This window comes from Pseudophryne corroboree, chromosome 11 (genome assembly GCF_028390025.1).
Source record: "Pseudophryne corroboree isolate aPseCor3 chromosome 11, aPseCor3.hap2, whole genome shotgun sequence".
In the NCBI taxonomy this organism is placed as follows: Eukaryota; Metazoa; Chordata; class Amphibia; order Anura; family Myobatrachidae; genus Pseudophryne; species Pseudophryne corroboree.
In genome coordinates, this window is record NC_086454.1 from 183,238,756 (window position 1) to 183,255,131 (window position 16,376).

At 46.7% G+C, this 16,376-nt stretch overlaps 1 protein-coding gene across 2 annotated transcripts in view; it reads left to right on the forward strand.

Moving 5' to 3' along the window:
• The window catches only part of ZDHHC24 (zinc finger DHHC-type containing 24), a 31,401-nt gene extending 19,612 nt beyond the window's left edge, over positions 1-11,789 (forward strand). For both annotated transcript variants that reach the window (XM_063945142.1, XM_063945143.1), the window contains exons 2-4: positions 2,644-2,901; positions 4,003-4,280; positions 11,040-11,789. In XM_063945142.1, the coding sequence (XP_063801212.1) occupies positions 2,644-2,901; positions 4,003-4,280; positions 11,040-11,305 (802 nt within the window). In that variant the 3' untranslated portion in view covers positions 11,306-11,789. The remainder of the gene's footprint in view (positions 1-2,643; positions 2,902-4,002; positions 4,281-11,039) is intronic.
• The last annotated feature ends 4,587 nt before the right edge of the window (positions 11,790-16,376 follow it).

Here is a 16,376-nt window from a genome sequence, read left to right on the forward strand (position 1 = left end):
TCTCCACTTTTTACAGGTGGGCGTAGATGCAGGCCTGAAACTGGGTTCCATCAAAGTGCAAATTTCGGCTTTGTCTATTTTCTTTTAAAAAGAGATAGCTACCCTCCCAGAGGTTCAGACCTTTGTGAAGGGTGTAATGCATATCAATCCGCCGTTTGTACCTCCTGTAGCTCCATGGGACCTCGATGTCGTCTTACGGTTTCTCATGTCTTCCTGGTTTGAACCTTTATCTCATAAGAGCCCGTACTTGATTTTTCATTCGGATAGGGCGGAATTGAGGACTCGTCAACAATTTCTACCGAAGGTGGTTTCTTCATTTCACATTAACCAACCTATTGTGGTTCCGGTAGCTACGGAAGAGGTGGCGATTCCAAAATCTCTGGATGTTGTAAGAGCGTTAAAAATATATGTTTCTAGGACAGCTGTTACTAGGAAAACTGAAGCGTTGTTTGTTTTGTATGCGGCCAACAAGATTGGTCATCCCGCTTCAAAACAGACTATTGCACGCTGGATTTGTAGTACGATCCAGCAGGCTCATTCTTCGGTAGGACTGCCGGTGCCGAAATTGGTTAAAGCCCATTCTACCAGGAAAGTGGGCTCATCTTGGGCGGCTGCCCGAGGTGTCTCGGCGCTACAGCTTTGCCGAGCAGCTACTTGGTCGGGTTCGAACACTTTTGCTAAGTTCTATAAGTTTGATACCCTGGCCGATGAGGACCTGGCGTTTGCTCAGTCGGTGCTGCAGAGTCGTCCACACTCTCCCGCCCGTTCTGGAGCTTTGGTATAATCCCCATGGTCCTTTTGGAGTCCTCAGCATCCTTTAGGACGTAAGAGAAAACAGGATTTTGGTACTCCCCGTTAAATCCTTTTCTCCTAGTCCGTAGAGGATGCTGGGCGCCCGTCCCAGTGCGGACTATTACTTGCAGTGTGTTTCCTTACTGGTTAAGTTAGTTTGTACACGAGTTGTGTATTGGTTTGTTGCAGCTGGTTGCTGGAGTTTTATGCATACTGTTATCTGGTTTGGCGTTATTCCGGTTGTACGGTATGTTTTTATGGTGTGGGCTGGTAGTTTGGTAGCCCTTAGTTAAAACAAAAATCTTACCTTGTACTGTCCGTCTCTCCTGGGCACAGTTCCTATAACTGAGGTCTGGAGGAGGGGCATAGAGGGAGGAGCCAGTTCACACCCAGTTTTAAGTCTTTTTAGTGTGCCCAAGCTCCTGCGGATCCCGTCTATACCCCATGGTCCTTTTGGAGTCCCCAGCATCCTCTACGGACTAGGAGAAAAGGATTTAACGGTGAGTACCAAAATCCTGTTTTAATTCACCTAATTAATTAATTTAAAAAAATCAACAATTTGTGACCTTTTTGAATTTTTTTTTATTGGAGTACAGCATTAGGGCATGCTCACGCTGGATCTTTATGGTTTCACTACTGCAACTTACTATTTCATATTTTAGGGCAGAGGTTTTTTTTTGTTTTGTTTTTAATCACAGAGCCCTAGACTATCAGAATGTTTTTCTAGGCCTCCCAAGGCCAAAAGTTTCTTATTGAGAAATTTAGAAAGAAATATTAAATTAAGTAAATTGTATTTATATGTCATCCTTAGGATCAATTGTGTGGTGAAGGACAGGATTCGCTTCTGTGTGTCCACATATTTTATAATTTGTCAACCATTGGTTTTGCCTGTTACATTGACCATAAGTAATTTGAATTGGTCCAGGACCACCAATCCAAGGCACCCCTGCAAGTGTCATGAGGCACCCCAGGGTGCCTAGGCACACAGGGGCAGATGTATTAACCTGGAGAAGGCATAAGGAAGTAATAAACCAGTGATATGTGCAAGGTGATAAACGAACCAGCCAATCAGCTCCTAACTGTTAATTTACATATTGGAGCCGATTGGCTGGTTCGTTTATCACCTTGCACATATCACTGGTTTATCACTTCCTTATGCCTTCTCCAGGTTAATACATCTGCCCCACAGTTTTAGAACCACTGGTCTAGGGCATTGAATGTCTTCTCTCATTAATGAAAGAGATATACAGGTTGAGTATCCCATATCCAAATATTCAGAAATACGGACCTTTTTGAGTGAGTGTGAGATAGTGAAACCTTTGTTTTTTGATGGCTCAATGTACACAAACTTTGTTTAATACACGTTATTAAAAATATTGTATTAAATGACCTTCAGGCTGTGTGTATAAGGTGTATATGAAACATAAATGAATTGTGTGAATGTACACACACTTTGTTTAATGCACAAAGTTATAAAAAATATTGGCTAAAATGACCTTCAGGCTGTATGTATAAGGTGTAAATGCATTCTGTGCTTAGACTTAGGTCCCATCACCATGATATCTCATTATGGTATGCAATTATTCCAAAATACGGAAAAATACCATATCCAAAATTTCTCTGGTCCCAAGCATTTTGGATAAGGGATACTCAACCTGTATATGAAAATTTGATGAAAGCTCTGGGGTGAAGTAGGATTTGTCCCATGTGTAGACTTGTGTGCAATTACACTGATTAACAAGAATAAGTTGCTGTAACACAAATATAGACCATTACGTATTGTTACTTGAACACAAGTTTTCAAATATTTACTGAGGTTTCTGATTTATAATATTCATTTGTGTTTTACAGGAGTGAAATCATGCAGAGGAGCCGCTGGAACCCTGCACTAGTGCTACCTGTGTGCATTACGTGTATTCTTGTGTCTTCTGTAACTCTGGAGATGTTATATCTGATCCTCACAAATTCAGGGAGTGAACAGTTTCCTCTTCTGATGCTAACATTGTACCTCTTGTTTAATGTAGTGGGGAACATGTTAAAGTTTGTCCAAAGTAATGCTACCATCAAAGGTGTCTTCCTGGAGCATGGCAGCACTGGTCAAGGCTGGTTGTGAGTATAATGTGTGCTTTGTTCCGAGTATACACCTGTGTTTCATGTTTAACACTATTCTTTTATTACAATTGAAGCTTTTTTATGTGCAGCTCAGGATGTAGTTATGTGACCGCCGGTCACTTTACCTCCCCTTACATCCTGCACCCTCGCAATCCTGGTGGCATACCGACCAACAGGGACTATTCCCACTCATGGGTGTCCACAAGTGGGAATAGAACCCGTAGCATGCGCAGCGAGCCCACAAGGTGCTTGTTGCACTTGCCCCTCCCCCTCTTTTGCTGGCATTCTGCTGCCGGGATGCCAGCGTCGGTATGCTGACCGCCAATCACACAATACACACCAGTGTAGCACACCCAGTGCCAAATCAGTCATTATCAGCTTTCCTCCAATTATGCTACAGTTTATTATTGCTCTTGCTGCTTGTGCCCCGACATTCAAGTAAATTAATTGCAATGTGCTGTGTGTATTATATGAACTGTTCTGTATTACATTTGGTAACACTTTCCCGCTCATTGTACAACATCGCTCTGTTTTTGGTTGTTTTTTTACACATATGTTGGAAATACCACTTTGGGGAGTATTCAATTATGGTGGGAAGTTCCGACAGGGCGGAAAGACTGCACTTTCCGCTGATAATCAGAACTTTCCGACACTTTAATATTCAATTGAAGTGCCGTTCTTCCGCCCTGTCGAAAACACATGGATGAGCGGAATCCATGTGTTTTTGACCCCGCTGCTGTCGAAACGGGCCGTTTTCGACGATTCATTTTCGCCTATAAGAGAGGGCGGAAACTAATGGTTGAAATGGGAGGGGAAACGGCCCGCTATTGAGTAGTGTAGTTTCGGATCCTTCATCGCAGAGTATGCGACTTTAATTGAATATGCCCCTTAATATGTATCCAACTTGTATGTTTTGGTTATACTTTAGGTTTAAGCTGTAACCATTTGCCACTTGTATAATTGAAAATATTTTGGTCCTCTACTACAACGTTTCTGTGAATTGGTACTAAAGTTACATTTGTAGTAGTAGTAGTGGTATTATAATTTGGTGTGCTCTTCGTTAGGTACTGGCATGATTACTCCATCTCTTTATTTTAGGTACTGTTACACCTGTCAGACACACATTCCTCCAAGGTGCCACCACTGCTATGATTGCAACGTGTGTGTTCTTCGACGTGACCACCACTGCACTTTACTTGGAAAATGCGTGGGTTACTCAAACTATCGATACTTCCTGTGTGCATTACTTCATGGGTTACTTGCTCTACTTCTTGCCACCATTCTTAATGCTGAAATTTTTGTAGACTTGATGCATGAGGGTTTCAGTCTTCACAGCTTCTTTCTGCTTATCATGCCGTGGATGATGTTGATCATAGGTAACTATTACAGATTATTTAACTGGCATCATTCATCATTTGTGAATTACAGTAGGTCTATTTCTCTGACGTCCTAGTGGATGCTGGGACTCCGTCAGGACCATGGGGATTAGCGGCTCCGCAGGAGACAGGGCACAAAAATAAAAGCTTTAGGACTAGGTGGTGTGCACTGGCTCCTCCCCCTATGACCCTCCTCCAAGCCTCAGTTAGGTTTTTGTGCCCGTCCGAGCAGGGTGCAATCTAGGTTGCTCTCCTAAAGAGCTGCTTAGAAAAAGTTATTAGGTTTTTTATTTTCAGTGAGTCCTGCTGGCAACAGGCTCACTGCAACGAGGGACTTAGGGGAGAAGAAGTGAACTCACCTGCGTGCAGGATGGATTGGCTTCTTAGGCTACTGGACACCATTAGCTCCAGAGGGATCGAACACAGGCCCAGCCATGGAGTCCGGTCCCGGAGCCGCGCCGCCGACCCCCTTGCAGATGCCGAAAAGTGAAGAGGTCCAGAAACCGGCGGCAGAAGACTTTTCAGTCTTCATGAGGTAGCGCACAGCACTGCAGCTGTGCGCCATTGTTGTCAGCACACTTCACACCAGCGGTCACTGAGGGTGCAGGGCGCTGGGGGGGGGGCGCCCTGGGCAGCAATGATAATACCTTGTTCTGGCTAAAAATACATCACATATAGCCCCTGGGGCTATATGGATGTATTTAACCCCTGCCAGGTCTCACAAACACCGGGAGAAGAGCCCGCCGAATTAGGGGGCGGGGCCTATCTCCTCAGCACACAGCGCCATTTTCCTGCACAGCTCCGCTGCGAGGAAGGCTCCCAGGACTCTCCCCTGCACTGCACTACAGAAACAGGGTAAAAAAACAGAGAGGGGGGGCACTTTTTTGGCGATATTGATATATTAAGCTGCTATAAAGGAAACAACACTTCTGTAGGGTTGTTCCTATATATTTATAGCGCTTGGGTGTGTGCTGGCAAACTCTCCCTCTGTCTCCCCAAAGGGCTAGTGGGGTCCTGTCTTCGATAAGAGCATTCCCTGTGTGTCTGCTGTGTGTCGGTACGTGTGTGTCGACATGTATGAGGACGATGTTGGTGTGGAGGCGGAGCAATTGCCGGTAATGGTGATGTCACCCCCTAGGGAGTCGACACCGGAATGGATGGCTTTGTTTATGGAATTACGTGATAATGTCAGCACGTTACAAAAATCAGTTGACGACATGAGACGGCCGGCAAACCAGTTAGTACCTGTCCAGGCGTCTCAGACACCGTCAGGGGCTGTAAAACGCCCTTTACCTCAGTCGGTCGACACAGACCCAGACACGGACACCAAATCTAGTGTCGATGGTGAAGAAACAAACGTATTTTCCAGTAGGGCCACACGTTATATGATCACGGCAATGAAGGAGGCTTTGCATATCTCTGATACTGCAAGTACCACAAAAAGGGGTATTATGTGGGGTCTGAAAAAACTACCTGTAGTTTTTCCTGAATCAGAGGAATTGAATGAAGTGTGTGATGAAGCGTGGGTTAACCCCGATAGAAAACTGCTAATTTCAAAGAAGTTATTGGCATTATATCCTTTCCCGCCAGAGGTTAGGGCGCGCTGGGAAACACCCCCTAGGGTGGATAAGGCACTCACACGCTTATCAAAACAAGTGGCGTTACCGTCTCCTGAAACGGCCGCCCTCAAGGATCCAGCTGATAGGAGGCTGGAAACTACCCTGAAAAGTATATACACTCATAGTGGTGTTATACTGCGACCAGCCATCGCCTCTGCATGGATGTGCAGTGCTGGGGTGGTTTGGTCGGATTCCCTGACTGAAAATATTGATACCCTGGATAGGGACAGTATTTTATTGACTATAGAGCACTTAAAGGATGCTTTTCTTTATATGCGAGATGCTCAGAGGGATATTTGCACTCTGGCATCGAGAGTAAGTGCGATGTCCATATCTGCCAGAAGAAGTTTATGGACGCGACAGTGGTCAGGTGATGCGGATTCCAAACGGCATATGGAAGTATTGCCGTATAAAGGGGAGGAATTATTTGGGGTCGGTCTATCGGATTTGGTGGCAACGGCAACAGCCGGGAAATCCACCTTTTTACCTCAGGTCCCCTCCCAACAGAAAAAGACACCGTCTTTTCAGCCGCAGTCCTTTCGTTCCTATAAGAACAAGCGGGCAAAAGGACAGTCATATCTGCCCCGAGGCAAAGGAAAGGGTAAGAGAGTGCACCAAGCAGCTCCCTCCCAGGAGCAGAAGCCCTCCCCGGCTTCTGCAAAGCCCTCAGCATGACGTTGGGGCTTTACAAGTTTACAAGCGGACTCAGGGGCGGTGGGGGGTCGACTCAAGAATTTCAGCGCACAGTGGGCTCACTCACAGGTGGACCCCTGGATCCTAGCAGGTAGTATCTCAGGGTACAGGATTGAAATTCGAGACGTTCCCCCTCGCAGGTTCCTAAGTCTGCTTGCCAACGTCTCCCTCCGACAGGGGAGACGAGTATTGGAAAGCAATTCACAAGCTGTATTCTCAGCAGGTGATAGTCAAAGGTACCCCTCCTACAACAAGGAAAGGGGTATTATTCCACACTATTTGTGGTACCGAAGCAGGAAGGCTCGGTAAGACCAATTCTAAATCTGAAATCTTTGAACTACATACAAAAGTTCAAAGTCAAGATGGAGTCACTCAGAGCAGTGATAGCGAATCCTGGAAGAAGGGGACTATATGGTGTCCCTGGACATCAGGATACTTACCTGCCATGTCCCAATTTGGCCCTTCTCACTCAAGGGTACCTCAGGTTCGTGGTAGCAAACTGTCACTATCAGTTTCAGACGCTTGCCGTTTTGGATTGTCCACGGCACCCTCGGGTCTTTACCAAGGTAATGGCCGAAATGATGATTCTCTGCGAAAGAAAAATGGACGTAATCCCTCCTTGGATAAGAGGCAAGGTCCAGAGAACAGTTGGAGGTCGTAGTAGCACTCTAACCAAGTAGTGCTAGCACAGCACGGGTGATTCTGAATATTCCAAAATCCTCATTGTTCCCGACGACACAGTCTGCTGTTCCTGGGAATGATTCTGGACACGGTTCAGAAAAAGGTGTTTCTTCCGGAGGAGAAAGCCAGGGAGTTATCCGAACTTGTCAGGAACCTCCTAAAACCAGGAAAAGTGTCTGTGCATCAATGCACAAGAGTCCTGGGAAAAATGGTGGCTTCTTACGAAGCGATTCCATTCGGCAGATTCCACGCACGAACTTTTCAGTGGGATCTGCTGGACAAATGGTCCGGATCGCATCTGCAGATGCATCAGCGGATAACTTTGTCTCCACGGACAAGGGTGTCTCTTCTGTGGTGGTTGCAGAGTGCTCATCTGTTAGAGGGCCGCAGATTCGGCATACAGGACTGGGTCCTGGTGACCACGGATGCCAGTCTGAGAGGCTGGGGAGCGGTCACAAAGGGAAAAAACTTCCAGGGAGTGTGGTCAAGCCTGGAGATGTCTCTTCACATAAATATACTGGAGCTAAGAGCGATTTACAATGCTCTAAGCCTGGCAAAACCCCTGCTTCAGGGTCAGCCGGTGTTGATCCAGTCGGACAACATCACGGCAGTCGCCCACGTAAACAGACAGGGCGGCACAAGAAGCAGGAGGGCAATGGCAGAAGCTGCAAGGATTCTTCGCTGGGCGGAAGATCATGTGATAGCACTGTCAGCAGTGTTCATTCCGGGAGTGGACAACTGGGAAGCGGACTTCCTCAGCAGACACGATCTACACCCGGGAGAGTGGGGACTTCATCCAGAAGTCTTCCACATGATTGTGAACCGTTGGGAAAAACCAAAGGTGGATATGATGGCGTCCCGCCTCAACTAAAAACTGGACAGGTATTGCGCCAGGTCAAGAGACCCTCAGGCAATAGCTGTGGACGCTCTGGTAACACCGTGGGTGTTCCAGTCAGTGTATGTGTTTCCTCCTCTGCCTCTCATACCAAAAGTACTGAGAATTATACGGCAAAGGGGAGTAAGAACGATACTCGTGGCTCCGGATTGGCCAAGAAGAACTTGGTACCCGGAACTTCAGGAGATGCTCACGGAAGATCCGTGGCCTCTACCTCTAAGACGGGACCTGCTTCAGCAGGGACCGTGTCTATTCCAAGACTTACCGCGGCTGCGTTTGACGGCATGGCGGTTGAACGCCGAATTCTAAGGGAAAAAGGCATTCCGGAAGAGGTCATCCCTACCCTGGTAAAAGCCAGGAAGGAGGTGACTGCACAACATTATCACCGTATTTGGAGAAAATATGTTGCGTGGTGTGAGGCCAGGAAGGCCCCGACGGAGGAATTTCAACTGGGTCGATTCCTACATTTCCTGCAAACAGGATTGTCTATGGGCCTCAAATTAGGGTCCATTAAGGTTCAAATTTCGGCCCTGTCGATTTTCTTCCAGAAAGAATTGGCTTCAGTTCCTGAAGTCCAGACTTTTGTAAAAGGAGTACTACGTATACAGCCCCCGGTTGTGCCCCCAGTGGCTCCGTGGGATCTTAATGTAGTTTTGGATTTTCTCAAATCCCATTGGTTTGAGCCACTCAAATCGGTGGATTTGAAATATCTTACATGGAAAGTAACCATGCTACTGGCCCTGGCTTCAGCCAGGAGAGTGTCAGAATTGGCGGCTTTATCGTATAAAAGCCCATATCTGATTTTCCATTCGGACAGGGCAGAACTGCGGACGCGTCCTCAGTTTCTGCCTAAGGTGGTTTCAGCGTTTCACCTGAACCAGCCTATTGTGGTGCCTGCGGCTACTAGCGATTTGGAGGATTCCAAGTTGCTGGACGTTGTCAGGGCATTGAAAATATATATTTCAAGGACGGCTGGAGTCAGAAAATCTGACTCGCTGTTTATACTGTATGCACCCAACAAGCTGGGTGCTCCTGCTTCTAAGCAGACGATTGCTTGTTGGATTTGTAGCACAATTCAACTTGCATATTCTGTGGCAGGCCTGCCACAGCCTAAATCTATCAAGGCCCATTCCACAAGGAAGGTGGGCTCATCTTGGGCGGCTGCCCGAGGGGTCTCGGCATTACAACTCTGCCGAGCAGCTACGTGGTCGGGGGAGAACACGTTTGTAAAATTCTACAAATTTGATACCCTGGCTAAAGAGGACCTGGAGTTCTCTCATTCGGTGCTGCAGAGTCATCCGCACTCTCCCGCCCGTTTGGGAGCTTTGGTATAATCCCCATGGTCCTGACGGAGTCCCAGCATCCACTAGGACGTCAGAGAAAATAAGATTTTACTTACCGATAAATCTATTTCTCGTAGTCCGTAGTGGATGCTGGGCGCCCATCCCAAGTGCGGATTGTCTGCAGTGCTTGTACATAGTTATTGTTACAAAAAAATCGGGTTGTTATTGTTGTGAGCCGTCTGTTCAGAGGCTCCTACGTTTGTCATACTGTTAACTGGGTTCAGATCACAAGTTGTACGGTGTGATTGGTGTGGCTGGTATGAGTCTTACCCGGGATTCAAAATCCTTCCTTATTGTGTACGCTCGTCCGGGCACAGTATCCTAACTGAGGCTTGGAGGAGGGTCATAGGGGGAGGAGCCAGTGCACACCACCTAGTCCTAAAGCTTTTATTTTTGTGCCCTGTCTCTTGCGGAGCCGCTAATCCCCATGGTCCTGACGGAGTCCCAGCATCCACTACGGACTACGAGAAATAGATTTATCGGTAAGTAAAATCTTATTTTCTTTATGTTTATATCCGTCATACTGGTTTTTATTTTTTATGATTCAACACACCAATATTGTTGTTTCTGAACCATCGTACTGCTTGTAACGTACAACATGTACAGTAATTACATTTTCTTTTGGATGTTTTGGTCCGTTACAACAGTTACCATATACACATACACACCATCATTTTAAACTGGGCACATGCACAGTTACACAAACCAAAAAGGTAGCAAACATCCGTTGCAAAGTGCTCATTTAAAGGTTGAAAAATTCTAGCTGGTGTTAAACTTTCTTCTCTTTACGTTTCTATGGATAGGTAAACACGTTTACAGATATTAATGATCCTAACCTAATGTATTACATTGTTGATGTAAGATGAAATATTATCTGTCCATTCTAGTGGACCAGTGAAATGCTGCTTTATAATAATAAGGCATACATTCAATTATGTGTTTATCAGACCAGAGAGTATGCAGTACAAACTCTACCAATAGATACTCACACATTCATTATTTGTAAAAGGGTCGACACACCAGGATCCAGTTATTATTGTAAGGTCAGAGACCAATCTCTTACTTTATTGGAGCTCATTAAAGGGCTGTGTCTATGCAACAGTGAACATAATAATTATTTTCTGGCTCCTTGCACCTCTGGGGGCCGGGACTTTGTTTCAGGGCCATTGATTGCTAAAACTTGCCACATAAAATAATAATGTATTAAAAGACTGACATTGTTGAGCACTTGTCTCCAGAACAAATCTGGCATAGCACAAGTTAAAAGTGCTATTTGAAATACTTTTATAAAAATGGTGAGTTCAACCCCCATTCATTCTCCACCATTCTTTGTATGTGTGTATGCTAGTGTTTACATCTACATTTGTATAATTGTCCTATGAAGCTGTTAAAATGTATACCCCTATAATATTCTTCTAGCTCACTGCTGTTTTTGTTTGTTTGTTTGTTTTATGAACCAGTTAAATCTTACGGTTAATCTTCTTCATCTGACAATTACTAAAACTCTACTGTTTTCATTGTTTTATAGGCCAAGTGACTGCATCAACCTTTATTTTTGCCTTTGTGGCTGATACCTGTGTTGTTGGCTTCCTGTTTTGTCTTGCTTTCCTTATGCTGCACTGTGTTCTTCTTTATCGTGGGGCATCCACCAAAGAATGGTTCAGTGGCCATGCAAACGATTATAACTATGGTTGGAAGAAAAACGTCCCAAACTTTCTGGGAGAAAGGTGGTACCTGGTTTGGTTGTCACCATGGATTCATTCAAGATTGCCTGGAGATGGAATTACCTTTTGAGCCTGTGAATCTTTCTGTTAGTGTGTCATCCAAGAAATATACCCAGTAGATTCTGCTTTCCCTGTATATGTGAACCTCAAACTATGTTTTTGTTATGGAAGTACCTAGGGGTATATTACTACAGTGCAGGTTTTTAGAAGTGGAGATTTTGCCGATAGCAACCAATCAGATTCTAGTCATTATCTTCTAGAAGGTGCTAGATAAATAGGTAGCATCTGATTGGTTGCTATGGTTAACATCTCCACTTTTGAAAACCCACACTTTAGTAAATATACCCCTTAGTATTCATTCTAGCACCCTGCACTTGATCAGTGAGGAGGGCATATTTTCATCTTTAAGGGCAAAATTGTATACGTGATGTTTCACTACAGTATGAAGACGGCAATATACAAGGGCAGTATTTACCCTTAGTTTCTCTAACGTCCTAGTGGATGCTGGGGACTCCGTAAGGACCATGGGGAATAGACGGGCTCCGCAGGAGACATGGGCACTTTAAGAAAGAATTTAGATTCTGGTGTGCTCTGGCTCCTCCCTCTATGTCCCTCCTCCAGACCTCAGTTTGAATCTGTGCCCGGACGAGCTTGCTGTAAGAAAGTATTTTGTAAGGTTTTTTATTTTCAGGGAGCTCTGCTGGCAACAGACTCCCTGCATCGTGGGACAGAGGGGAGAGAAGCAGCCCTACTCTCTGAAGATAGGTCCTGCTTCTTAGGCTACTGGACACCATTAGCTCCAGAGGGATCGTACACAGGATCCCAGAGCCGCGCCACCGTCCCCCTCGCAGAGCCGGAAGACAGAAGCCGGGTGAGTATGAGAAGCATGCGTTAACGCACAGCACTGCAGCTGTGCGCCATTGCTCCATACACACCTCACATACTCTGGTCACTGTAAGGGTGCAGGGCGCAGGGGGCCTGGCCCTGGGCAGCATATGGACCTCTGTTGGTAAAAGTAAGCATATATACAGTTGGGCACTGTATATATGTATGAGCCCCCGCCAAAAAGATATGTATTTTAGCGGGACAGAAGCCCGCCGTCGAGGGGGCGGGGCTTCTCCCTCAGCACTCACCAGCGCCATTTTTTCTTCACAGCTCCGCTGAGAAGAAGCTCCCCAGGCTCTCCCCTGCTGATCACGGTAGAAAAAGGGTAAAAAGAGAGGGGGGGCACATAATTAGGCGATAAAAACACAAATACATTAAGTTACTGTGTTATTCCTGGGTTATATAGCGCTGGGGTGTGTGCTGGCATACTCTCTCTCTGTCTCACCAAAGGGCCTTGTGGGGGAACTGTCTTCAAAAAGGGCATTCCCTGTGTGTGTGGTGTGTCGGTACGCTTGTGTCGACATGTCTGATGAGGAAGGCTATGTGGAAGCAGAGCGGGAGCAAATTAATGTGGTGTCTCCGCCGACACCTGACTGGATGGATATGTGGAAGGTTTTTAAATGATAATGTTAATTCCTTGCATAAAAGGTTAGACAAAGCTGAAACCTCAGGACAGTCAGGGTCCCAACCCATGCCTGATCCTATGTCGCAGAGGCCGACAGGGTCTCAGAAGTGCCCACTATCCCAAATTATTGACACGGATACCGACATGGATTCTGACTCCAGTGTCGATTACGATGATGCAAAGTTACAGCCAAAATTGGCTAAATCCATCCGTTATATGATTATAGCTATTAAGGATGTGTTGCACATCACAGAGGAAACCCCAGTCCCTGACAGGAGGGTTCATATGTATGGGGGAAAAAAGCCGCAGGTAACTTTTCCCCCCTCACACGAGCTCAATGAGTTATGTGAAAAGGCTTGGGAATCTCCAGATAAAAAACTGCAGATTTCCAAAAAGATTCTTATGGCGTATCCTTTCCCGCCAGCGGACAGGTTACGCTGGGAATCCTCCCCTAGGGTGGACAAAGCTTTGACACGCTTATCCAAGAAGGTAGCCCTGCCATCACAGGATACGGCTACACTCAAAGATGCTGCGGATCGCAAACAGGAGGTTACCCTGAAGTCCATTTATACACATTCAGGTTCCTTACTGAGGCCGGCAATCGCGTCGGCTTGGGTGTGTAGTGCTGTAGCAGCTTGGATGGATACCTAATCTGAGGAACTTGATACCTTAGACAAGGATACTATATTAATGACCCTAGGGCATATTAAAGACACTGTCCTTTATATGAGAGATGCTCAGAGAGACATTAGCCTACTAGGTTCTAAAATAAATGCTATGTCGATTTCTGCCAGAAGGGTCCTGTGGACTCGGCAATGGACAGGTGATGCCGACTCAAAAAGGCACATGGAGGTTTTACCTTACAAGGGTGAGGAATTGTTTGGGGAGGGTCTCTCGGACCTGGTCTCCACAGCTACGGCTGGGAAGTCAAATGTTTTGCCATGTTTCCTCACAACCTAAGAAAGCATTGTATTACCAAATGCAGTCCTTTCGATCACAGAAAAACAAGAAAGTCCGAGGTGCGTCCTTTCTTGCCAGAGGCAGGGGCAGAGGAAAGAAGCTGCACAACACAGCTAGTTCCCAGGAACAGAAGTCCTCCCCGGCTTCCACTAAATCCACTGCATGACGCTGGGGCTCCACAGGCGGAGCTAGGCCCGGTGGGGGCGCGTCTCCGAAATTTCAGCCACAAGTGGGTTCACTCACAGTTGGATCCCTGGGCAATAGATGTTGTGTCTCAGGGAAATATGCTGGAATTCGAAGAGATGCCCCCTCACCGATACCTCAAGTCGGCCCTGCCAGCTTCCCCCTTAGAGGGGGATATAGTGTTAACTGCAATTCACAAATTGTATCTTCAACAGGTGGTGGTCAAGGTTCCCCTCCTTCAACAAGGAAAGGGTTATTATTCGACCATGTTTGTGGTACCGAAACCGGACAGTTCTGTCAGACCCATATTGAATTTAAAATCCCTGAACGTGTACCTAAAAAGGTTCCGGTTCAAGATAGAATCGCTGAGAGCGGTCATTGCAATCCCCCTGGGGGGGATTTTATGGTGTCTCTGGACATAAAGGATGCATACCTTCATGTCCCCATTTATCCACCTCATCAGGCGTACCTCAGGTTTGTGGTACAGGATTGTCATTACCAATTTCAGACGTTGCCGTTTGGTCTCTCCACGGCTCCGAGAATATTTACCACGGTAATGGCGGAAATTATGGTACTCCTGCGGAAGCAAGGGGTCACAATTATCCCATACTTGGACGATCTCCTCATAAAAGCGAGATTAAGAGAGCAGTTGCTGATCAGCGTAGCACGTTCTCTGGAAGTGTTACGGCAACACGGCTGGATTATGAATATTCCAAAGTCGCAGTTGGTTCCTACGACTCATCTGCCCTTCCTGGGCATGATTCTGGACACAGGCCAGAAAAGGGTTTATCTCCCGATAGAGAAGGTTCAGGAACTCATGACACTGGTCAGGGACCTATTAAAACCAAAACAGGTGTCAGTGTATCACTGCACTCGAGTCCTAGGAAAGATGGTGGCATCGTACGAGGCCATTCCCTTCGGCAGGTTCCATGCGAGGACCTTTCAATGGGACTTGCTGGACAAATGGTCCGGATCACATCTTCAGATGCATCTGTTAATCACCCTATCCCCCAGGGCCAGGGTGTGTCTCCTGTGGTGGCTGCAGAGTGCTCACCTTCTCGAGGGCCGCAGATTCGGCATTCAGGACTGGGTCCTGATGACCACGGTTGCAAGCCTCCGAGGGTGGGGAGCAGTCGCACAGGGAAGAAATTTCCAAGGTCTGTGGTCAAGTCAGGAGACTTGCCTTCACATCAACATCCTGGAACTAAGGGCCATTTACAACGCCCTACGTCAAGCAGGGGCCCTGCTTCGCGGTCAACCAGTTCTGATTCAGTCAGATAACATCACCGCTGTGGCTTATGTAAACCGACAGGGTGGCGATGGCGGAAGCCACCAGAATTCTTCGCTGGGCGGAGAATCATGTAAGCGCACTGTCAGCAGTGTTCATCCTGGGGGTAGACAACTGGAAAGCAGACTTCCTCAGCAGGCACGACCTCCACCCGGGGGAGTGGGGACTTCATCAAGAAGTCTTCGCACAGCTTGCAAGTCGGTGGGAACTTACACAGGTGGACATGATGGCATCCCACCTCAACAAGAAACTACAGAGGTATTGCGCCAGGTCAAGAGACCCCCAGGCGATAGCTGTAGACGCCCTGGTGACACGGTGGGTGTTCCAATCGGTCTATGTATTTCTTCCTCTGATACCCAAGGTGTTGAGAATCAGAAGAAAAAGAGGAGTGAGAACAATACTCATTGTTCCGGATTGGCCAAGAAGGACTTGGTATCCAGATCTGCAAGAAATGCTCACAGAGGGCCCGTGGCCTCTTCCTCTAAGACAGGACTTGTTGCAACAAGGGCCCTGTCTGTTCCAAGACTTACCGCAGCTGCGTTTGACGGCATGGGGATTGAGCGCCGGATCCTAGCGGAAAAAGGCATTCCAGATGAGGTCATTCCTACGCTGATAAAGGCTAGGAAGGACGTGACAGCTCAACATTATCACTGTATATGGCGAAAATATGTTGCTTGGTGCGAGGCCAGGAATGCTCCTACGGAGGAATTCCAGCTGGGCCGTTTCCTTCACTTCCTACAGTCAGGAGTGACTTTGGGCCTAAAATTGGGTTCCATTAAGGTCCAGATTTCGGCCCTATCCATTTTCTTTCAAAAAGAGCTGGCTTCTCTACCAGAAGTTCAGACGTTTGTGAAGGGAGTGCTGCGTATTTAGCCTCCTTTTGTGCCACCGGTGGCACCTTGGGATCTTAACGTGGTGTTGAGTTTCCTGAAATCCCACTGGTTTGAACCACTCAAAACGGTGGAATTTAAATATCTCACATGGAAGGTGGTCATGCTACTAGCATTGGCTTCGGCTAGGCGTGTGTCAGAATTAGCAGCTTTGTCACGTAAAAGCCCCTATCTGGTTTTCCATGCGGATAGAGCAGAATTGCGGACCCGTCCACAATTCCTGCCGAAAGTGGTTTCATCCTTTCATATAAACCAACCTATTATGGTGCCTGTGGCTACTACTGACTTGGAGGATTCCGAGTTACTTGAT